Source organism: Scyliorhinus canicula, chromosome 6 (assembly GCF_902713615.1).
Source record: "Scyliorhinus canicula chromosome 6, sScyCan1.1, whole genome shotgun sequence".
NCBI classification, from domain to species: Eukaryota; Metazoa; Chordata; class Chondrichthyes; order Carcharhiniformes; family Scyliorhinidae; genus Scyliorhinus; species Scyliorhinus canicula.
In genome coordinates this window covers 16,494,058-16,518,219 of record NC_052151.1, presented here as the reverse complement: position 1 = coordinate 16,518,219, position 24,162 = coordinate 16,494,058, and the positions used below count along the sequence as shown (strand labels likewise).

Below are 24,162 nucleotides of genomic sequence, written 5' to 3'. Positions count from 1 at the left end.
CCACTTCCTCCCTGCCTGACAGGTACATACTTATCAAGGACACGCAGTAGCTGTTCCTTGAATGAGTTCCACGTTTCAATTGTGCCCATCCCCTACAGTTTCCTTCCCCATCATGTGCATCCTAAGTCTTGCCTGATCGCATCATAATTGCCTTTCCCCCAGCTATAAACTCTTGCCCTGCGGTATATACCTATCCCTTTCCATCGTTAAAGTAAACGTAACCGAATTGTGGTCACTATCACCAAAGTGCTCACCTACCGCCAAATCTAGCACTTGTCCTGGTTGTTTACCCAGTACCAAATCCAATGTGGCCTCGCAAATGTTAGCCTATCTACATACTGTGTCAGGAAACCCTTTTGCACACATTGGACAAAAAACGGGCCCATCTAAAGTACTCGATCTATAACGTTTCCAGTCAATATTTGGAAAGTTAAAGTCCCCCACAACAACTACCCTGTTACTTTCGCTCCTATCCAGAATTATCTTTGCAATCCTTTCCACTACATCTCTGGAACTTTTCAGAGGCCTATAGAAAACTCCCAACAGGGTGACCTCTCCTTTCCTGTTTCTAACCTCAGCCCATACTACCTCAGTAGACGCGTCCTCATCAAACATCCTTTCTGCCACCGTAATACTGTCCACTAACAATGCCACACCTCCCCCTCTTTTACCACCTTCCCTGAACTTACTGAAATATCTGAACCCCGGAACCTGCAACAACCATTCCTGTCCCTGCTCTAGCCATGTCTCCGAAATGGCCACAACATCGAAGTCCCAGGTACCAACCCATGCTGCAAGTTCACCCACCTTATTCCGGATGCTCCTGGCGTTGAAGTAGACACACTTTAAACCACCTTTCTGCCTGCTAGTACACTCCTGCAACCTTGAAACCCTACTCATGACCTCACTACACTCAACCTCCTGTATACTGGAGCTACAATTCAGGTCCCCAACCCCCTGCTGAATTAGTTTAAACCCTCCTGAAGAGCATTAGTAAATTTCCCCCCCAGGATATTGGTACCCCTCTGGTCCAGGTGTAGACCATCCCATTTGTAGGGGTCCCACCTACCCCAGAATGAGCCCTAATTATCCAGGTATCTGAAACCCTCCCTCCTGCACCATCCCTGTAGCCACGTGTTCAACTGCTCTCTCTCCCTATTCCTCGTCTCACTAGCACGTGGCATGGGTAACAACCCAGAGATAATATCCAGAGATAATAACTGTGTTTGTTCTAGCTCTAAGTTTCCACCCTAGCTCCCTGAATTCCTGCCTTACATCCCTATCCCTTTTCCTACCTATGTCATTGGTGCCTTTGTGGACCACGACTTGGGGCTGCTCCCCCTCCCCTGTAGGGATCCCGAAAACAAGATCCGGACATGTGGCAAACAGTGACCACAATTCCGTAAGCTTTCGGATACTCATGGAAAAGGACAAGTGTTGTCCTAGGGTTAAGGTGCTAAATTGGGGAAAGGCTAACTACAACCAGATTAGGCAGGATTTGGAGGCTGTTGTTTGGGAGAGGCTGTTTGAGGGTAAATCCACATTTGGCATGTGGGAGTCTTTTAAGGAGCAGTTGATGGAAGTGTAGGACAGGCATGTGCCGGTAAAAAGGACAGGAAAGACAGGAACCATGGATGACCAGGGAAATTTGAGGAATACAAGTAGAAAAGAGCTCAAGCAAGGAATTAGGAGAGCAAAAAGGGGTCACGAAATGTCCTTGGTAGACAGGATTAAGGAGAATCCCAAGGCATTTTATATATATATTAGGAACAAGAGGGTAGCTAGAGAAAGGACAAAGAAGGGAAATTATGTATAGAACCAGAGGAAGTAGGTGAGGTCCTTAATGAGTATTTTGCATCAGTATTCAAGGAGGGGGACAGGTTGATTGGTGGTGTCTCAAGAGGGATGTGTAAACACTTTAGAACAGGCTGTTATTACGAGGGAGGAAGTGTTAGGTGTGTTAAGAAGCATTATGGTAGACAAATCCCCAGGGCCAGATGGCATCTATCCCAGATTACGGAGGAGGACAAGAGATGAAATTGCTGGGCCCCTAACAGAAATATATATGTCCTTGTTGGCCACCGGTGAGATCCCAGATTATTGGAGGATAGCCAATGTTGTACCGTTATTTAAGAAGGGTTGCAAGGATAATCCAGGTAATTATAGGCCAGTGAGCTTGACATCAGTGATAGTGAAATTGTTGGAAAAGATTCTCAAGAGATAGGATCTATCCGCATTTGGAAGTGAAGAAAACGTAGTGGATCTGATTAGCAAGTTTGCGGATTATACTAAGCTGCAGGAGGTGCAGATAGTGGTGAAGATTGTCAGAGAATACAGCAGGATATAGATAGGCTGCAAAATTGGGCATAGAAATGGCAGATGGAATTTAAACCGGACAAATGCGAGGTGATGCATTTTGGTTCTTCCAATTCAGGTGGGAATTATAAAATAAATGGCAGAACCATTAGGAGCATAGAGACACAGATGTGGGGAGTGCAGGTCCACAGATCCTTAAAAATGGCAGCACAGGTGGAAATGGTGGTAAAGAAAGTATATGGCATGCTTGCCTTCATAGGACGGGGTATCGAGCATAAAAGCTTGAAAAATGTTAGTTATATAGAATGTTGGTCAGGCCACATTTGGAATACAGTGTCCAATTATGGTCACCGCACTACCAGAAGGATGTGGAGGCTTTGGAGAGAGTACAGAAAAGGTTTACCAGGATGTTGGCTCCCAATAAGGTGTCCATAGTAGACCAGTGAATAGGTTCAGAGAACGTGGAGTCAGGGGACAAGTTGCAGAATGGATTGTCAGCTGACTTTAAGACAGAAAGAGAGCGGGAGTGAAAGGTAGTTATTCAGAGTGGCAGAAGGTGGAAAGCATAGCTCCACAAGAATCAGTTTAGTAGGAAGAATAAGGTAGTCATTTATTCCTTGGATGGGAAAAGTTTCCATGTGGTAGAGGAACAAACTGAGAACAAATGCACCAATCACTAAACAAGTTGGCAAGGCAATAAAAAAATCAAAGACCTTGGCTTTGGGCGTGATTCCCTCAAAAAATGACTGTCATTTTGGGTGAGTTTGGCAGGGTCATTTGTGCCATTTTTGGTGAGATCCAGACCGGTATTCACAGGCACAAGTGGTGGACAGTGTAGAGGATAAAAAAATACATAATCCCCAATATTATATAGATGGGTTGGTGGAGTGAGCTACAAATTCCTAGGCATGCACATCACCAACAATCGGTCCTGGTACACACACCCATGTCGACGTTACGACCAAGAAAGCATGACAGTTCTCAGGAAACGATGGGAGTTCGGCATGTGTACATTGACTCTACAGATGCACCATAGAAAGCATCTTATCTGCTGCATCATAGCCTGGTATGGCAACTGCTCTACCCAAGATCGTAAGAAACTACAGCCCAGTCCATTACACAAAACCACCTCCCATCCACCAACTCTGTCTGGAAAAGGGGGCAGCATAATCAAAGGCCCCTCGCACCCTGTTTAATCTCTCGTCCATCAGGCAGGAGATACAATAGTCTGAGAACACACACAAACAGATTCAAAAACATTTCTTCCCCGCTGTTACTAAACTCCTGAATGACCCTCTTATGGACTGAACTGATCTCTCTACGCAACTTCTCTACTGAGTAGGACTGCACTCTCTGCTTCACCCAATGCCTGCATTCATGTATTCCCCATGTTTTTCCATGTATGGAATTCCGTCTGGACTGTACACAGAACAATACTTTCACTGTACCTCAGTACACAAATTGGCAGATGGATTTTAACACAAGTGTGGTCATGCTTTTAGGGAGGTCAAACAGTTATAAGGAGCACACGATAAATGGGAATATACTAAGAGAGGTAGATGACGTGAGGTATCCTGTCCTACAAGTACACAGGTCCCGAAAGGCAGCAGTTCAAGTAGACAAGGTTGTTAAAAAAAAAAATTTTGAACACTCTCCTTCATTGGCAGGGGTATAGAATATATAAAGTAAGGAAATAATGTTGGAATTGTATAAAATACCAGTGAGGCCACAACTGAAATATTGTGTGCAGTTCTGGTCATATTACAGGAAGGATATAATGCTGTGGCGAGAGTGCAGTGGAGATTTGCAAGAATTTGCTGCCCGAGTTGGTGGAGGCAGAGATCCTAAACTCCTGGATCTGCACCTCAAGGACCGAGTGCAGAAAGGGCACCCGACTGTCCTCGGGCTGGCATGGACATGGGCCAAATGGCCTCCTTCTGTCCAGTAACTTTTACACGGTTTATTCCTGTCTTTTGTCAGGATTCCATTATTTTTCCCAACAATGTGATTTGTGCAGTTTGTGATTTTTATCAATGACTTGGAGGAGGGGGCTGAAGGGTGGGGTCAGTAAATTTGCTGATGACACCAAGATTGGTGGAGTAGTGGAGGGCTGTTGCAGGCTGCAAAGAGACATTGATAGGATGCAGAGCTGGGCCGAAAAATGGCAGATGGAGTTTAACCCTGATAAGTGCGAGGTGATTCATTTTGGCAGAAAAAATTTGAATGTGGATTACAGGGTCAACGGCAGGGTTCTGAGGAATGTGGAGGAACAGAGAGATCTTGGGGTTCATGTCCACAGATCTCTGAAGGTTGCCACTCAAGTGGATAGAGCCGTGAAGAAGGCTTGTAGTGTGTTAGCATTAAAAGGGGGCTTGAGTTTAAGCCGCAGGGTTATGCTGCAACTGTACATGACCCTGGTGAGACCACATTTGGAGTATTGTGCACAGTTCTGGTCACCTCATTATAGGAAGGATGTGGAAGCATTGGAAATGGTGCAAAGGAGATTTACCAGGATGCTGCCTGGTTTGCAGGATAGGTCTTATGAGGAAAGGTTGAGGGAGCTAGGGCTTTTCTCTTTGGAGCGGAGGATGAGAGGCGACTTAATAGAGGTTTATAAGATGATGAGGGGGATAGATAGAGTGGACGTTCAGAGACTATTTCCTCGGGTGGATGTAGCTGTTACAAGGGGGCATAACTATAAGATTCAGGATGGGGGATATAGGAGGGATGTCCGAGGTAGGTTCTTTACTCAGAGAGTGGTTAGGGTGTGGAATGGACTGCCTGCTGTGATAGTGGAGAACTTTGGGAACTTTCAAGCGGTTATTGGATAGACATATGGAGCACACTAGAATGACAGGGAGTTGGATAGCTTGATCTTGGTTTCGGATAATGCTCGGCACAACATCGAGGGCCGAATGGCCTGTTCCGTGCTGTACTGCTCTATGTACTAATGTTAAGTGGGCCTGGTCTATAATTCCCTGGACATTATTTGTCTCGATTTGTAAATATAGGAATTCCATTAGCTATCTGCCAGTTCTCTGGAACTACACTTTTCAACAGCAAATTATTAAATAATAGTAAAATCTCTTCCCTAATTATTCTTAAATATGTGGATGCCATTCATCTGAACTTATAGGCTTTACTTATGGTGCCACATTTCATAAAATGGTGCCTTTATGTCACAGGCAGTCACTCTCACCCCATCTCTGGATCTTAGTCCATATTTGGACTAAGGCCCTGAGGGAACCCAAACTAAGCATCAGTGAGAAGGTTGTTGCTGAGTAAGTGTCACTCGATAGCACTGTCAATGACATCTTCTATCACTTTGCTGATGGAGGATCGAGAGCAGACTGATGTGGTAATTAGACATGGGGTCATTTTTCACATTTGCCAGGCAGATGTCAGTGTTGTAGCTGTACTGGAACAGCTCGGCTAGAGATGCAGCAAGTTCTGGAGCACAAGTCTTCAGTACTATTGCAGAAATATTTTCAGGGCTCATGCCTTTGCAGTATCCAGTGTCTTCAGACTCGATAGTGCTATCGAGTGCATGCGAGTGAATCAAATTGGCATCGGTGATACTGGGGACCTCAGGAGGAAGCCAGGATAGATCATCCACTTGGCACTTCTGGCTGAAGGTGGTTGAAGTGCTTCGTCTTTTGCACTGATGTGTTGGGCTCCTCCATCATGGAAGATGAGGATGTTTTCCAAATGGTACTCTGAGTATTCATAGGGACCTGGCCAATGCAAATTAACAGACAACTGGCAAATTAAAAGGTATTTTAGTCTTTATTACAAAACAATTGGAGTACATGAGTCTTGCTGTAATTATACAAGGTTTTGGTGAGATCACAGTTGGAGTGCAAGTTTTAATTGCCTCACCCAAGGACAGAGGGGATTATCCCATGATAAACCTACAATCCCTGGAATCAAGAACGAAAGCTGACCTCACTGGAACTTTTTAAAATTCTGAAGGGGCTCAACAGGGCGAATCCTGGGGAAAATTTCTACAATACTTAACAGAAGAATAAAGTCACAACCTCAGGATAAGGGGTCAACCATTTAGGACCGAGATGGAGGGATAATTATTTAAAGGGTTGTGAATCATTGTAATGCTCTATCCCCAAAGCTGTTTGAATGCTTAACAGTTAGTATTTTCAAGACAGAAGTTAAATTCCTCCGAAATCGAGATTTGTGTGGAAAAGTGAAGTTAAGTGGAGGTAGAAATAGTCCCCAAGCTCCTCTTCCCATTTTATTTCCTTCATTGAAAACCTCTAGTCTCTATAAACGTCCCATAGATCAAGAAGGCAGGTCATGACCATGTTAACAACGGCAATTAGGGATGGGCAACAAATGCTGAACTAGCCAGGGACGCCCACGTTCCACAACAAAAAAATTTTTTAAATAATTTTTTAATTACAAAAATGGTGGGGTCACAAAAATCGAAGGAGGAGTGAGATGTTGGAGTGCTTGATAAAGAATGCAACGTCCTTATATCACAAATGATGGCTATGAGAAATTTGCATAAAATATCAAAAGACACCACCATGTCCTGTTGGGAGCTTGCCACCAGCCAGGGAATTGAACGGCGCAATAGACTTAATAGTATGGGACAAAGATAGTGGTATTTTTGCTGCACTTTATAGATATGGTGACCAAATTTAGCCTATACATGGAAGGAAAATGGACCATTGTGGACAAAGTTGTAGAGAACAAGATTAGGGACATCAGCAAAATTCCTGACACACAATGGTGGGAATTTGGCAGAAGAACTTTGTGTCGTGAAAATTTGCGACGGAAACCATGCAGTGATAGATGTTACATAAAATATTGGCTAATCAACCAGATTGTAAATTGCAAACGGTGCTGGCATGGTAGTGCATGCAATTAACTCTGCAAATGGGGAGGGGGTTACAGTCCATACCAACTGGTGTATGGCAGGAATCAGTTGCCTTCGGTCTGATCATATGAACATAAAGGCAATGAGCAACCAACTATGGCAAATAAAGAATTGATTGATGGACAAAGTAACATTGAAGCGCAGGACAAGGCTATTTATTCGGACAAACACAAAGTTGGATTGGATTTATTTATTGGCACGTGTACCAAGGTACAGTGAAAAGTATTTTTCTACAAGCAGCTCAACAGATCAAAGTACATGAAAAGAAAAGGAAATAAAAGAAAATACATATAGGGCAACACAAGGTAACTAGATAACACCGGCATCGGATGAAGCATACAGGGGTGTCGTGTTAATGAGGTCAGTCCATAAGAGAATCATTTAGGAGTCTGGTAACAGCGGGGAAGAAGCTGTTTTTGAGTCTGTTCGTGAGAGTTCAGACTTCCGTATCGCCTGTCTGATGGGAGAAGTTGGAAGAGTAAGCTGGGTGGGTGGGATCTTTGATTATGCTGCCCGCTTTGCCCAGGCAGTGGGAGGTGTAGATGGAGTCAATGGACGGGAGGCGTAGATGGAGTCAATGGACGGGAGGCAGGTTTGTGTGATGGACTGGGCTGTGTTCACAGTTTCTTGCGGTCTTGGGCTGAGCAGTTGCCATACCAGGTTGTGATGCAGCCAGATTGGATGCCTTCTATAGTGCATCTGTAAAAGTTGGTCAGGGTTAATGTGGACATGCCAAATTTTCTTAGTTTCCTGAGGAAGTATAGGCACTGTTGTGCTTTCTTGGTGGTAGCATTGACATGGGTGGACCAAGGCAGATTGTTGGAGATGTGTACCCCAAGGAATTTGAAACTGCTAACCATCTCCACCTCGGCCCCATTGATGCTGACAGGGGTGTGTACAGTACTTTTCTTCCTGAAGTCAATGACCAGCTCTTTAGTTTTGCTAGCATTGAGGGATAGATTATTGTCGCTGAACCACTCCACCAGGTTCTCAATCTCCCTCCTGTATTCTGACTCGTCGTTATTCAAGATCCGACTCACTATGGTCATATCGCCAGCAAACATGTAGATGGAGTTGGAATCAAATTTTACCATGCAGTCCTGTGTGTACAGGGAGTATAATACGGGGCTAAGTACGCAGCCTTGCGGGGCCCCGGTTTAAGAACATAAGAACTAGGAGCAGGAGTAGGCCATCTGGCCCCTCGAGCCTGCTCCGCCATTCAATGAGATCATGGCTGATCTTTTGTGGACTCAGCTCCACTTTCCGGCCCGAACACCATAACCCTTAATCCCTTTATTCTTCAAAAAACTATCTTTACCTGAAAAACATTTAATGAAGGAGCTTCAACTGCTTCACTGGGCAAGGAATTCCATAGATTCACAACCCTTTGGGTGAAGAAGTTCCTCCTAAACTCAGTCCTAAATCTACTTCCCCTTATTTTGAGGCTATGCCCCCTAGTTCTGCTGTCACCCGCCAGTGGAAACAACCTTCCCGCATCTATCCTATCTATTCCCTTCATAATTTTAAATGTTTCTATAAGATCCCCCCTCATCCTTCTAAATTCCAACGAGTACAGTCCCATAATTTTAAATGTTTCTATAAGAAACATTTTGGGGCAGCACGGTAGCATCGTGGTTAGCATAAATGCTTCACAGCTCCAGGGTCCCAGGTTCGGTTCCCGGCTGGGTCACTGTCTGTGCGGAGTCTGCACGTCCTCCCCGTGTGTGCGTGGGTTTCCTCCGGGTGCTCCGGTTTCCTCCCACAGTCCAAAGATGTGCGGGTTAGGTGGATTGGCCATGCTAAATTGCCCGTAGTGTCCTAAAAAGTAAGGTTAAGGGGGGGGGGGGGTTTGTTGGGTTACAGGTATAGGGTAGATACGTGGGTTTGAGTAGGGTGATCATTGCTCGGCACAACATTGAGGGCTGAAGGGCCTGTTCTGTGCTGTACTGTTCTATATCTATATCTAAGATCCCCCCCTCATCTGTCTAAATTCCAACGAGTACAGTCCCAGTCTACTCAACCTCTCCTCATAATCCAACCCCATCAGCTCTGGGATTAACCTAGTGAATCTCCTCTGCACACCCTCCAGTGCCAGTACGTCCTTTCTCAAGTAAGGAGACCAAAACTGAACACACTACTCCAGGTGTGGCCGCACTAACACCTTATACAATTGCAGCATAACCTCCCTAGTCGTAAACTCCATCCCTCTAGCAATGAAGGACAAAATTCCATTTGCCTTCTTAATCACCTGTAAACCAACTTTCTGTGACTCATGCACTAGCACACCCAGGTCTCTCTGCACAGCAGCATGCTTTAATATTTTATCGTTTAAATAATAATCCCGTTTGCTGTTATTCCTACCAAAATGGATAACCTCACACTTGTCAACATTGTATTCCATCTGCCAGACCCGAGCCCATTCACTTAACCTATCCAAATCCCTCTGCAGACTTCCAGTATCCTCTGCACTTTTCGCTTTACCACTCATCTTCGTGTCATCTGCAAACTTGGACACATTGCCCTTGGTCCCCAACTCCAAATCATCTATGTAAATTGTGAACAATTGTGGGCCCAACACGGATCCCTGAGGGACACCACTAGCTAATGATTGCCAAGCAGAGAAACACCCATTAATCCCCACTCTTTGCTTTCTATTAATTAACCAATCCTCTATCCATGCTACTACTTTACCCTTAATGCCATGCATCTTTATCTTATGCAGCAACCTTTTGTGTGGCACCTTGTCAAAGGCTTTCTGGAAATCCAGATATACCACATCCATTGGCTCCTCATTATCTACCGCACTGGTAATGTCCTCAAAAAATTCCACTAAATTAGTTAGGCATGACCTGCCCTTTATGAACCCATGCTGCGTCTGCCCAATGGGACAATTTCTATCCAGATGCCTCGCTATTTCTTCCTTGATGATAGATTCCAGCATCTTCCCTACTACCGAAGTCAAGCTCACTGGCCTATAATTTCCTGCTCTCTGCCTACCTCCTTTTTTTTAAAAACAGTGGTGTCACGTTTGCTAATTTCCAATCCACCGGGACCACCCCAGAGTCTAGTGAATTTTGGTAAATCATCACTAGTGCATCTGCAATTTCCCTAGCCATCTCTTTTAGCACTCTGGGATGCATTGCATCAGGGCCAGGAGACTTGTCTACCTTTAGCCCCATTAGCTTGCCCATCACTACCTCCTTAGTGATAACAATCCTCTCAAGGTCCTCACCCGTCATAGCCTCATTTCTATCAGTCACTGGCATGTTATTTGTGTCTTCCACTGTGAAGACCGACCCAAAAAACCTGTTCAGTTCCTCAGCCATTTCCTCATCTCCCATTATTAAAACTCCCTTCTCATCCTCTAAAGCAGTGCTTCTCAAAGTGTGGTACGTGTACCGGTGCCGGTACGCGAGCCATCGTCTGCCAGTACTCGTGTTTCCAGAAAAGAAAGACAGTAATCCTGGATTGGCTTGTTTCGCTCACCGGTCCCTGGCACATTGAAAAAAAAACTGCCGGTACACCACATCAGATAGTTTGAGATGCACTGCTCTAAAGGACCAATATTTACCTTAGCCACTCTTTTTTGTTTATATATTTGTAAAAACTTTTACTGTCTGTTTTTATATTCTGAGCAAGTTTACTCTCATACTCTATCTTACTCTTCTTTATAGCTTTTTTAGTAGCTTTCTGTTGCCCCCTAAAGATTTCCCAGTCCTCTAGTCTCCCACCAATCTTTGCCACTTTATATGCTTTTTCCTTCAATTCCCTTATTTCCTTAGATATCCACGGTTGATTTTCCCTCTTTCTACCGTCCTTCCTTTTTGTGGGTATATAGTTTTGAGTACTATTGTGGAGGTGGTGTTGTGGTTGATCCTTACTGATTGTGGTCTGTGGATTAGAAAGTCAAGGATCCAGTTGCAGAGTGAGGAGACAAGTCCTAGGTTTTGGAGCTTTGATATGAGCTCGGCTGGGATTATGGTGTTGAAGGCGGAGCTGTAGTCAAGAAATAGGAGTCTGATGTAGGAGTCCTTGTCGTCAAGATGCTCTCGGGATGAGTGTAGGGCCAGGGAAATGGCATCTGCTATGGACCGGTTGCAGCAGTATGCGATTTGCAGTGGATCAAGGCATTCTGGGAGTATGGAGGTGATACGCTTCATGACCAACCTCACGAAGCACTTCATTACGACTGAATTCAGGACCACCAGACGGTAGTCATTGAGGCACGTTGCCTGGTTTTTCTTTGGCACCGGTATAATGGTGGTCTTCTTGAAGCAGGTGGGGACCTCGGAGCAGAGTAGGGACAGGTGAAAAGATGTCCCCGAACACATCCGCGCAGGCTCTTAACACACGACCAGGAATCCTGTCCGGACCAGTCGCCTTCCGAGGGTTCACTTTCAGGAAAGCCGATCTGACTTCAGAAGCTGTGATGGTGGATATGGGTGTATTATGGGCTGCTGGGGCACTCGACAGCGGATCGTTGATTTCCTGCTCGAACCGAGCATAAAATGCATTGAGTTCATCGGGGAGGGGTGCGCTGTTGCTGGAGATACTGCTCGGCTTCGCTTTGTAGCCCTTTATGTTGTTTGGGCCTTGCCACAAATCTGTAACACTAGTCTGTGGAAGTCTGTAGTCTGCCACCATCATAGGGAGAGCAGGAAAGGCCACCAGTAAATACAAACATTGGTTAAACATGCAGGATGAAGGTCAGGATAAAAGATCCAAGAATAAAAGAGGTAAAAATGTGCAAGGCCAAAAGTGGAGTATAAATTCTGGCAATGAATCAGAAAGGGGAAAAGATCGGAGATGTGATAACAGGACTCGGATCACAGAAAGATCATGTAACAAGCAGTCCAGGAAGAGATCATACAAAGAGAACCCAAGAACAAGGAATGTCCCTGGAAGTAGAAGCCCCCATGAATTAAATTTTAATAGCTCTCAATAAATTGAGAGCTGGAAAGAATTTGGAACATAGGGAAATTCCAGACAGGGGACAGCCAGCCTTCTCAGGAGATATGCACCAAAATGATGCTTCCTTTTAAAAAAAATATTAGTTCATGGGATGTGGGCATTGCAGGTTGCCCATCCCTAATTGCCCTTGAGGGGCAAGTTAAGAGTCAACCACATTGCTGTAGGTCTGGAGTCACATGTAGGCCAGACCAGGTAAGGATGGCAGATTTCCATCTAAAGGACACTTGGGTGAACCAGATGGGTTTTTACGACAATCGACAATGGTTTCATGGTCATCATTAGACTTTTAATTCCAGATTTTTATTTAATTCATATTTCACCATCTGCAGTGGCGAGATTTGAACCTGGGTCCCCAGAGCATTATTCTGGGTCTCTGGAATACTCGTCCAGTGACAATACCACTACGCCACCCCCTCCCTAAATGGTACAAGGTTGAAGCTGGACCGGTAGCTCAGGGTTGAGGAAAGAATTGGGGATCAAGATATCAGAGTGGACTCCCCTACTGCAGTTTCCCTGCCATTTTTAAAGAAGCTTTAAAGATTTTTTGGGCCATTTTGGCAACATATTTGGAGTGCACATTGATAGATGGTGAGTAATTTAAAAAGGGAAGTATATTTGAAACCACCTAAAAGAAGCCTAGGATATAAAAGGAAAATTAAATTAAACAATGTGTTTACGGATTGAATGAAGCATCAAGAGTACAGTATTTTCAATGAGGGCAGTCCTGTTGAAAACAGATTGTTTCCAGTTAAATGCAGACCGTGCAAAGTCAAGGATTTTCTGCCAAAGGAGCCATGGCGAGTTCCTGCAGTTCATTTGTAGATAGCACACACGGCTGCCAGTATGTTGGTGGTGGAGGGAGTGGATGATTAAGGTGGCGAATAGGTTGGCAATCGAGCAAACAGCTTTGTCCTGGATGGTGTTGAACTTCTTGAGTGTTGTTGGAGCTGCACTCATCCAGGCAAGTGGAGAGTATTCCATTACACTCCTGACTTGTATCTCACAGATGGTGGACAGGCTTTGGGGAGTCAGGAGGTGAGCTATTTGAAATCCCAACCCTTGACTTACTGTTGTAGGCACAGTTTTTATGGCTGGTCCAGTTCAGTTTCTGGTCACTGGTACCCCTCAGGATGTTGACAATGGGGATTCAGTGCTGGCAGTGCCATTGAATGTCATGGGGAGAGGGTTAGATTCTCCCTTGTTGGAGATGGTCATTGCTTGGCACTTAAACGGTGTGAATTTGTCAGCCTAAGCCTGGATGTTGCATCGGTATTGCTGCATTTGGACATCGACTGCTTCAGTATCTGAGTCATGGATGGTGATAAACATCAGCGAACATCCCCACTTCCAACAATATGATGAAGGAAAAGGTCATTGATGAAGCAGCTGAAGATGGTTGGGTAAAAGAAGCATCGTGTTCAGTCTCCATCGCAAATTCTAGTTCAGTTTCTGGTCAATGGTAACTCCCAGGATGTTGTTGGTGGGGGATTTGGTGATGGTAATGCCATTGGATTCTCTCTTTTTGGCAATGGTCATTACCTGAACTTGCGTGGTGTGCATACTATTTTCCATTTAATCAGCCCAAGCCCAAATGGTCAAAGTCTTGCTGCATGCTGTTTCAGTATTTACCTTCTCTTTCCTCTCCCCCTTTGGACCTCCGTACATTCGTGGGTAAGTACTTTGCACTAATGGCATTTCACCATTTCCCGAGATTTCTGAATAGACCAAGGGATCTAACGAAGGGGAAGAATAACTCCTAAAAATTACACCTTGGTAGGGGTGAAAGGAAGGATTTAAAAACCTTCACTGGATGGAATTTGTTTTAGAATTATCTTTCCAAATGGAGACAACAATCCGATTAGACTTCCCTCTGACGCAAGGGGAAAACACACACACACACCTGGTACTCCCCGTCACTGAAGAAGATTCTATTTATATTACAAGCTACAGAGTAATCAGAAGAACATTGTACCAGAGAAGAAAAAATACAACTCCATTTGCGAGGATAGCAAATGTGGTCCCTTTGTTCAAGAAGGGGAGTAGAGATAACCCCGGTAACTATAGGCCGGTGAGCCTAACGTCTGTGGTGGGTAAAGTCTTGGAGAGGATTATAAAAGATACGATTTATAATCATCTAGATAGGAATAATATGATTAGGGACAGTCAGCATGGTTTTGTGAAGGGTAGGTCATGCCTCACAAACCTTATCGAGTTCTTTGAGAAGGTGACTGAACAGGTAGACGAGGGTAGAGCAGTTGATGTGGTGTATATGGATTTCAGTAAAGCGTTTGATAAGGTTCCCCACGGTCGGCTATTGCAGAAAATACGGAGGCTGGGGATTGAGGGTGATTTAGAGATGTGGATCAGAAATTGGCTAGTTGAAAGAAGACAGAGAGTGGTAGTTGATGGGAAATGTTCAGAATGGAGTTCAGTTACGAGTGGCGTACCACAAGGATCTGTTCTGGGGCCGTTGCTGTTTGTCATTTTTATAAATGACCTAGAGGAGGGCGCAGAAGGATGGGTGATTAAATTTGCAGACGACACTAAAGTCGGTGGAGTTGTAGACAGTGCGGAAGGATGTTGCAGGTTACAGAGGGACATAGATAAGCTGCAGAGCTGGGCTGAGAGGTGGCAAATGGAGTTTAATGTGGAGAAGTGTGAGGTGATTCACTTTGGAAAGAATAACAGAAATGCGGAATATTTGGCTAATGGTAAAATTCTTGGTAGTGTGGATGAGCAGAGGGATCTCGGTGTCCATGTACATAGATCCCTGAAAGTTGCCACCCAGGTTGATAGGGTTGTGAAGAAGGCCTATGGTGTGTTGGCCTTTATTGGTAGAGGGATTGAGTTCCGGAGCCATGAGGTCATGTTGCAGTTGTACAAAACTCTAGTACGGCCGCATTTGGAGTATTGCGTACAGTTCTGGTCGCCTCATTATAGGAAGGACGTGGAAGCTTTGGAGCGGGTGCAGAGGAGATTTACCAGGATGTTGCCTGGTATGGAGGGAAAATCTTATGAGGAAAGGCTGATGGACTTGAGGTTGTTTTCGTTAGAGAGAAGAAGGTTAAGAGGTGACTTAATAGAGGCATACAAAATGATCAGAGGGTTAGATAGGGTGGACAGCGAGAGCCTTCTCCCGCGGATGGAGGTGGCTAGCACGAGGGGACATAGCCTTAAATTGAGGGGTAATAGATATAGGACAGAGGTCAGAGGTGGGTTTTTTACGCAAAGAGTGGTGAGGCCGTGGAATGCCCTACCTGCAACAGTAGTGAACACGCCAACATTGAGGGCATTTAAAAATTTATTGGATAAGCATATGGATGATAAGGGCATAGTGTAGGTTAGATGGCCTTTAGATTTTTTCCATGTCGGTGCAACATCAAGGGCCGAAGGGCCTGTACTGCGCTGTATCGTTCTATGTTCTATGTTCTATAACCTCCCATTTGGAGAACTGGCAAGAAGACCCTGTTGAAAGTCAAATCAAATCCTAGACTCAATCTGGGCCAGTTTTGAGCCAAAAAGGCATCAAAATCTCCAAAACCAGAAGTCACTTGGTGTTGTGTGTTTATTTATAAATGACAGAAATGGAGGGTAGACAGACAAACAGAGATTATGGCTGTACACCCAGGCCTGCCCAACAGCAGACCGAGATTATGGCTGTACACCCAGGCCTGCCCAACAGCAGACCGAGAAGGCATTCTCTCATTACAATGCACTTCCCCTGTTCCAATGCTTACAACCTGTAGTAACTGTGTTACCTCAAACTTTCAGCAATTGTACTAATCTGCTTAAAAGGACTAACATATAGGAACATTAGGCCATTCAGCCCAAAAAGAGTCTGTTTAGCCCTTCATTGAGACCATGGATATCCCACCTTATCCCTAGCCCTCGATTCCCTTACTGATGAAAAAGACCCAGCCTTTGATTAATTGATTAATAAAGCATTAATCAATAGGAAAATCTGTAAAGAATTCTGTAAAGAATTCCACAGATTCACTACTCTCCCGAGAGAAGAAATCACGCCTCATCTCAGGCGACTTGTACTGACTGAGGAATTCCTACACCAAGCAACACATTAGGAAAAAATTAAACCTGAATCATATCCAGGAGGAATACGCCGGATGAATAAGTCTTTAAATGTCAGCAGAACCCAGTATTTTTCTCCCCTTGCACTCATGTGGATATTGATCATCAGTGTACACAACTTGAATTGGCCAGGTAGGGGGCATAGAGGGAAAGATTCATTTCTCAGCTAACATCTAATCACCGGAGTTTACAGCTCACCCGTGCAGGATACTTTACATTAAGGATGAACCATCTAGACAGAAACATTGCTAAGCTAACTGAGTGATAATCAACCAGTGCAGAAGAGCAGTTTCTGATTATTCGTTCTTGGGATGTGAGCCATGTTGGCAAGGCTCCATTTACTGCCCATCCCGAATTGTTGGGTGCTTGCACCATGGAGTCAGGAATGTTTGAGTAGAGTAGTGAAGGGTTAAATGTCGAGAATTATTTAGCAAGGTGCTTTTATACTCTGTGCTTCTGATATTTGTTTCACAGGGTAGCAGCAGCCATATGTTGGGTCCTGAAACAAACAGCAGAATCACAAACTCAGGAGAGTCTGCTATTACAAACAAGCAACATCCATTCAGCCCTTCGATCCTGTTGTACCATTCCATAAATGTTAGTACGATAAGTTTGCAGAGCTTCAGCAGTGCGATGCTTCCGAGGTAAGACATGGAACTACAGAGATGTCAAACCCAAAAGCATGGGGGAGGAGGACATGAACTGGACCTTTTCTTGGATGGGTCAACTGAAAAATTGGCTTGAGCTGTAGGTAACATGGTGATCTTGTGAAATGGTGAATGGGCTCAAGACAAGATCATAGTTTAAGTCAGTCTCCGTTCCGTTCTTTAACAATATACTGTAAAGTTTATTTTGGTGTAATAACCACCATCTAGTTTGTGTTCTATGGAGGAACAGCCAAGTTGTTTCACCAAAATGTAATGGTGGGGGCATGAATTTTGTACAATACATATTTACATGAATTCAAAAATGTCCAAGCATTGTTATGCATTATGAGCTGTGGACACCAAGTACTGTTGGTTGCAGATCTGTCACTAGGTTGGGCCATTATTTATAACTAATTCAGAGCGCCATACAAAGTAGATCTACTTGCATAATTTAGAATATCTTGATTAGTGTCACAAGTAGGCTTACATTACACTGCAATGAAGTTACTGCGAAAATCTCCGAATCGCCACAGTATGGCACCTGTTCGGGTACACGGAGGGAGAATTCAGAATGTCCAATTCACCTAACAGCGCGTCTTTCGGGACATGCGAGAGGAGACCGGAGTACCCGGAGAAACCCACACAGACACAGGGAAAACGCACAGACTCCGTACAGCCTGTGACCCAAGCTGGGAATCGAACCCGGGTTCCTGCCGCTGTGAAGCAACAGTGCTAACCACGGTGCTACCGGGCCGCCCTCATGAGCGCGTATCACTGCTAACGTGTCGAATAAGTTCAGCAACGCTACTAAAAGTCAGTTACAGACAGAAAACGTCATACTGTTATATCTACACAATGCCACGCCTCAGAGACTAGGCTACCATCCACCAATAACCACGTGCATCAACCGTACTACACTGGAGAGCATTAAGTCCATCATGCTTTTGCTAAGGTGTTTCCAATTATTCTCACCTCCTTACTCTTAACCCGAGAGCCCTGCAGATTTCTTCTTTGCATATATGCCAAATCCTTTTTTGGGCAGGCAAAAGATTTCTCCTCAGCAGCAAAACAGTTCTATCAAAGGTTAGATTTTTAAAAAAGAACTAGACATCTAGTTCCTTAATCTGTGATTTATGCTTTTGGGGTGTTAAGACAATTTACAAACACTCCCCAATTTTGATTCATGCTCAGCAGCCCCAAGTGCAGCAAACAAACCTGTCACCAGCATGGGGGCAGTCAAAAAAACATTCATACCACAAACTGCACACAGAAACAGTCCCTCACCTACAGCAGCATTTACACAGAATGTGGATGGGCAAAAACCAATAGGCCCCCTTCCAAAGAGACATAAATCCAGCAATATTAACAAGAGTCTTATTTCACGGTCACAGAAATAAAGCATTAATCAGTAGGAAAATGCACCAACTTGTATGTATATCACACATTTTATGTGAAAGAAAACAAATATTTAAAAATTGACCTTTTCAGGTGCTTTATTCTCTCAACCCCCAGAACCAAGATGGGCTCAGGGATTGGATTTAAAAACCCTGCATTCTATAACAATGTATATTTATAGAATGCTGCAAGCATAGTCAAACATTCCAAGGTACTTCACAGGAGTGAAGCAACCAAAGATGATACCAAAACATGCAAGGCAATAAAAGGGCAGGTGACAAAAAGCAGCTTTTAAGGCATGTCTTAACATTTTACGGTAGTACCAGGATTGTGACCCAGCGACAGTGCAGGAAACCGCAATATATTTCCATGGCTTGGAGGGGAACGCACAGGGTGGTGTACCATTGCATCTGCTGTCCTCGTCCTTCTAGTCACAGAAGTCAAGGGTTTGCTGTCAAAGGGGCCTTTGTGAGTTCTTGCAGATTGTACACACAGCTGACACTGTGGGTCGGTGGTGGAAGGAATGGATATTTAAGGTGGTGGATAGGATGCCAATCAAGTAAACAGCTTTGTCCTAGATGGTGTCAAAGAGTGTTGTTGGAGATGCAGTAATCCAGGCAAGTGGAGAAACATGACTGGTCTCTCACAGGTGGTGGACAGGCTTTGGGGAATCAGGAGCTGAGCTATTTGAAATCTCAGCTTCTGACTTGTAGTCAGTTTTTACATGGCTGATCCAGTTCAGTTTCTGGTCAATGGTAACCCCTCAGGATGATGATAGTGGGGGATTCAACAATGGTAATGCCATTGAATGTCATGGGAAGAATAGAATATTCTCTTGTTGGAGATGATTATTGCATGGCAATTGTGTTATTTACCACTTTTCAGCCCGGGGGGCGAGGGAGGGGGGGGATGATGAGGGGGGGGATGATGAGGGGGGGGATGATGATGATGGGGGGATGATGATGATGGGGGGATGATGAGGGGGGGGATGATGAGGGGGGGGATGATGATGGGGGGATGATGAGGGGGGATGATGATGGGGGGGATGATGAGGGGGGGGATGATGAGGGGGGGGATGATGAGGGGGGGGATGATGAGGGGGGGGATAATGAGGGGGGGATGATGAGGGGGGGGGATGATGAGGGGGGGGATGATGAGGGGGGGGATGATGAGGGGGGGGATGATGAGGGGGGGGATGATGAGGGGGGGGATGATGAGGGGGGGGATGATGAGGGGGGGGATGATGATGGGGGGATGATGATGGGGGGGATGATGATGGGGGGATGATGAGGGGGGGGATGATGAGGGGGGGATGATGAGGGGGGGGATGATGAGGGGGGGGATGATGAGGGGGGGGGGATGATGAGGGGGGGGATGATGAGGGGGGGGATGATGAGGGGGGGATGATGATGGGGGGGATGATGATGGGGGGATGATGAGGGGGGGATGATGATGGGGGGATGATGAGGGGGGGGATGATGAGGGGGGGATGATGATGGGGGGATGATGATGGGGGGATGATGAGGGGGGGATGATGAGGGGGGGATGATGAGGGGGGATGATGATGGGGGGATGATGAGGGGGGATGATGAGGGGGGGGATGATGAGGGGGGGGATGATGAGGGGGGGGATGATGAGGGGGGGGATGATGAGGGGGGGGATGATGAGGGGGGGGATGATGAGGGGGGGATGATGAGGGGGGGGGATGATGAGGGGGGGGATGATGAGGGGGGGGATGATGAGGGGGGGGGATGATGAGGGGGGGGATGATGAGGGGGGGGATGATGAGGGGGGGGATGATGAGGGGGGGATGATGATGGGGGGGATGATGAGGGGGGGATGATGATGGGGGGATGATGATGGGGGGGATGATGAGGGGGGGGATGATGAGGGGGGGATGATGAGGGGGGGGATGATGAGGGGGGGGATGATGAGGGGGGGGATGATGAGGGGGGGGATGATGAGGGGGGGGATGATGAGGGGGGGGATGATGAGGGGGGGATGATGATGGGGGGATGATGAGGGGGGGGATGATGAGGGGGGGGATGATGAGGGGGGGATGATGATGGGGGGATGATGATGGGGGGATGATGATGGGGGGATGATGAGGGGGGGATGATGAGGGGGGGGGATGATGAGGGGGGGATGATGATGGGGGGATGATGAGGGGGGGATGATGAGGGGGGGATGATGAGGGGGGGGATGATGGGGGGGGATGATGAGGGGGGGGATGATGAGGGGGGGATGATGAGGGGGGGGATGATGAGGGGGGGGATGAGGATGGGGGGGATGATGAGGGGGGGGATGATGAGGGGGGGGATGATGAGGGGGGGGATGATGAGGGGGGGATGATGAGGGGGGGGATGATGATGGGGGGGATGATGAGGGGGGGGATGATGAGGGGGGGGATGGCTGAGGGGGGGGATGATGAGGGGGGGGATGATGAGGGGGGGGATTGATGAGGGGGGGATGATGAGGGGGGGGAGATGAGGGGGGGTGGCGAGGGGGTGGTGAGGGGGTGGTGAGAGGGGATGATATGGGAGGGGAAGAGGGGGAGAGTGGGGGGGAGGGGGGGAGAGTGGGGGGGAGGGGGGGGGAGGGGGGGAGAGTGGGGGGAGGGGGGGAGAGTGGGGGGGAGGGGGGGGAGAGTGGGGGGGAGGGGGGGAGAGTGGGGGGGAGGGGGGGGAGGAGTGGGGGGGAGGGGGGGGAGAGTGGGGGGAGAGTGGGGGGAGGGGGGGAGAGTGGGGGGAGGGGGGGAGTGCGGGGGGGGAGAGGGGGGAGAGGGTGGGAGAGTGGGGAGAGTGGGGGGGAGGGGGGGAGAGTGGGGGGGAGGGGGGGAGAGTGGGGGGGAGGGGGGGAGAGTGGGGGGAGGGGGGGGAGAGTGGGGGGGAGAGTGGGGGGGGGAGAGTGGGGGGGAGGGGGGGGGAGAGTGGGGGGGGGGAGGGGGGGGGAGGGGGGGGGAGAGTGGGGGGGAGAGTGGGGGGAGAGTGGGGGGGAGAGTGGGGGGGAGGGGGGGGGGAGGGGGGGAGAGTGGGGGGAGAGTGGGGGGGGAGAGTGGGGGGGGAGAGTGGGGGGGGGGGGGGGAGAGTGGGGGGGGAGGGGGGGAGGGGGGGGGAGAGTGGGGGGGAGGGGGGGGGAGAGTGGGGGGGAGGGGGGGGAGAGTGGGGGAGAGGGGGGGGGAGAGTGGGGGAGAGGGGGGGGAGAGAGTGGGGGGGAGGGGGGGGAGAGTGGGGGGAGAGTGGGGGGAGAGTGGGGGGAGGGGGGGGAGAGTGGGGGGCGGGGGGGGAGAGTGGGGGGGAGGGGGGGAGAGTGGGGGGGAGGGGGGGGAGAGTGGGGGGGAGGGGGGGAGAGTGGGGGGGAGGGGGGGGAGTGGGGGGAGGGGGGAGAGTGGGGGGGAGGGGGGGGAGTGGGGGGGAGGGGGGGAGAGTGGGGGAGGGGGGGAGAGTGGGGGAGGGGGGGGAGAGTGGGGGGGAGTGGGGTGGGAGGGGGGAGAGTGGGGGGAGGGGGGGAGAGTGGGGGGGGAGGGGGGGAGAGTGGGGGGAGAGTGGGGGGGAGGGGGGGGAGAGTGGGGGGGAGGGGGGGGGAGAGTGGGGGGGGAGGGGGGGGGAGAGTGGGGGGGAGGGGGGGGAGAGTGGGGGGGAGGGGGGGGGAGAGTGGGGGAGAGTGGGGGGAGGGGGGGAGAGTGGGGGGGAGAGTGGGGGGGAGGGGGGGGGAGAGTGGGGGGAGGGGGGGAGAGTGGGGGGAGAGTGGGGGGGAGGGGGGGGAGAGTGGGGGGAGAGTGGGGGGGAGGGGGGGGAGGGGGGGGAGGGGGGGGAGAGGGGGGGGAGAGTGGGGGGGAGAGTGGGGGGGAGAGTGGGGGGGAGGGGGGGGAGAGGGGGGGGAGGGGGGGAGAGTGGGGGGCGGGGGGGAGAGTGGGGGGAGGGGGGGAGAGTGGGGGGGAGTGGGGGGGGAGGGGGGGAGAGTGGGGGGGGAGAGTGGGGGGGAGAGGGGGGAGAGTGGGGGGGAGGGGGGGAGAGTGGGGGGGAGGGGGGGGGGAGAGTGGGGGGGAGAGTGGGGGGGAGGGGGGGAGAGTGGGGGGGAGGGGGGAGAGTGGGGGGGAGGGGGGGAGAGTGGGGGGAGGGGGGGAGAGTGGGGGGGAGGGGGGGGAGAGTGGGGGGGAGAGTGGGGGGAGAGGGGGGAGAGTGGGGGGCGGGGGGGAGAGGGGGGGGCGGGGGGGAGAGGGGGGAGAGTGGGGGGCGGGGGGGAGAGTGGGGGGGGCGGGGGGAGAGTGGGGGGGCGGGGGGGGCAGGGGGGAGAGTGGGGGGGAGGGGGGGAGAGTGGGGGGGAGGGGGGGAGAGTGGGGGGGAGGGTGGGGGGGAGGGGGGGAGAGTGGGGGGGAGGGGGGGAGAGTGGGGGGGAGGGGGGGAGAGTGGGGGGGAGGGGGGAGAGTGGGGGGGAGGGGGGAGAGTGGGGGGGAGGGGGGAGAGTGGGGGGGAGGGGGGAGAGTGGGGGGGGAGGGGGGGGAGAGTGGGGGGAGGGGGGGGGAGAGTGGGGGGGAGAGTGGGGGGAGGGGGGGGAGAGTGGGGGGAGAGTGGGGGGGAGAGTGGGGGGGAGGGGGGGAGAGTGGGGGGGAGGGGGGGGAGAGTGGGGGGGAGGGGGGGAGAGTGGGGGGAGGGGGGAGAGTGGGGGGGAGAGTGGGGGGGAGAGGGGGAGGAGAGTGGGGGGAGAGTGGGGGGGAGGGGGGGGGAGAGTGGGGGGGAGGGGGGGGAGAGTGGGGGGAGGGGGGGAGAGTGGGGGGGAGGGGGGGAGAGTGGGGGGGAGGGGGGGAGAGTGGGGGGGAGGGGGGGAGAGGGGGGGGGGAGAGTGGGGGGGAGGGGGGGGGAGGGAGAGTGGGGGGAGAGTGGGGGAGAGTGGGGGGGAGGGGGGGAGAGTGGGGGGGAGAGTGGGGGGGAGAGTGGGGGGGAGGGGGGAGAGTGGGGGGGAGGGGGGGAGAGTGGGGGGGAGGGGGGGGAGAGTGGGGGGGAGGGGGGGGAGAGTGGGGGGGAGGGGGGGGGAGAGTGGGGGGGAGGGGGGGGAGAGTGGGGGGGAGGGGGGGGAGAGTGGGGGAGGAGGGGGGAGGAGAGGGGGGGAGGAGGGGGGAGGAGAGGGGGGGAGGAGGGGGGAGGAGAGGGGGGGAGGAGAGGGGGGGAGGAGGGGGGAGGAGGGGGGGAGGAGAGGGGGGGAGGAGGGGGGGGAGGGGGGGAGGGGGAGGAGGGGGGGAGAGGGGGGGAGGGGGGGGAGGGGGGGAGAGGGGGGAGATGGGGGGGGGGGGAGGGGGGAGATGGGGGGGGGGGGGGGAGGGGGGAGATGGGGGGGGGGGGGGGGAGGGGGGAGATGGGGGGGGGGGGGGGGAGGGGGGAGATGGGGGGGGGGGGAGGGGGGAGCCTCAGCCTGACAGCCGCCCGTCCCCGGGCAGTGCGGCGGCCGCCTGCATTCCAGCTCGCTGCCCGGGTCTGCAGCAGAGTGGAACGGCCGGTGCGGCCTGGCTGGCCTGTCAGAGGCGGATCCCCGGCCTCAGCCGGCGGCTCCCGGTCTGTGTGTGTGTGTGTTTGGGGGGGGGGGGGGGGGTCTCCCCACCGCCCGGCCCCCGGGGAGGGGGGTCCAGGTCGCCGAGAACCAGCGCAGCCCCCACCCCGGGGACAGGAGGTGGTTCCCCACCCTCCCGGCTGTCAGGGTATGTGTACACCCGCCTCCTCCCCACCCCTCAGGCCGGGTCCCCGAGCCGCTCCCACACCCCCGCTGCCAGCTCCACCCCCTCGGCCCCGGACTCACTCTCATCCGGCAGCTCCTCCACCTCCGCCATCTTGAATCGGCCGCGCCGCTTTTCAAAGG

General features: G+C 50.6%; 1 protein-coding gene across 1 annotated transcript in view; it reads right to left on the bottom strand.

Moving 5' to 3' along the window:
- Positions 1-24,162, bottom strand: part of lin9 (lin-9 DREAM MuvB core complex component) — a 178,164-nt gene extending 154,002 nt beyond the window's left edge. Inside the window, 1 exon segment of the mRNA XM_038798990.1 lies at positions 24,103-24,162. Within this exon segment, the coding sequence (XP_038654918.1) occupies positions 24,103-24,133 (31 nt within the window). The 5' untranslated portion in view covers positions 24,134-24,162.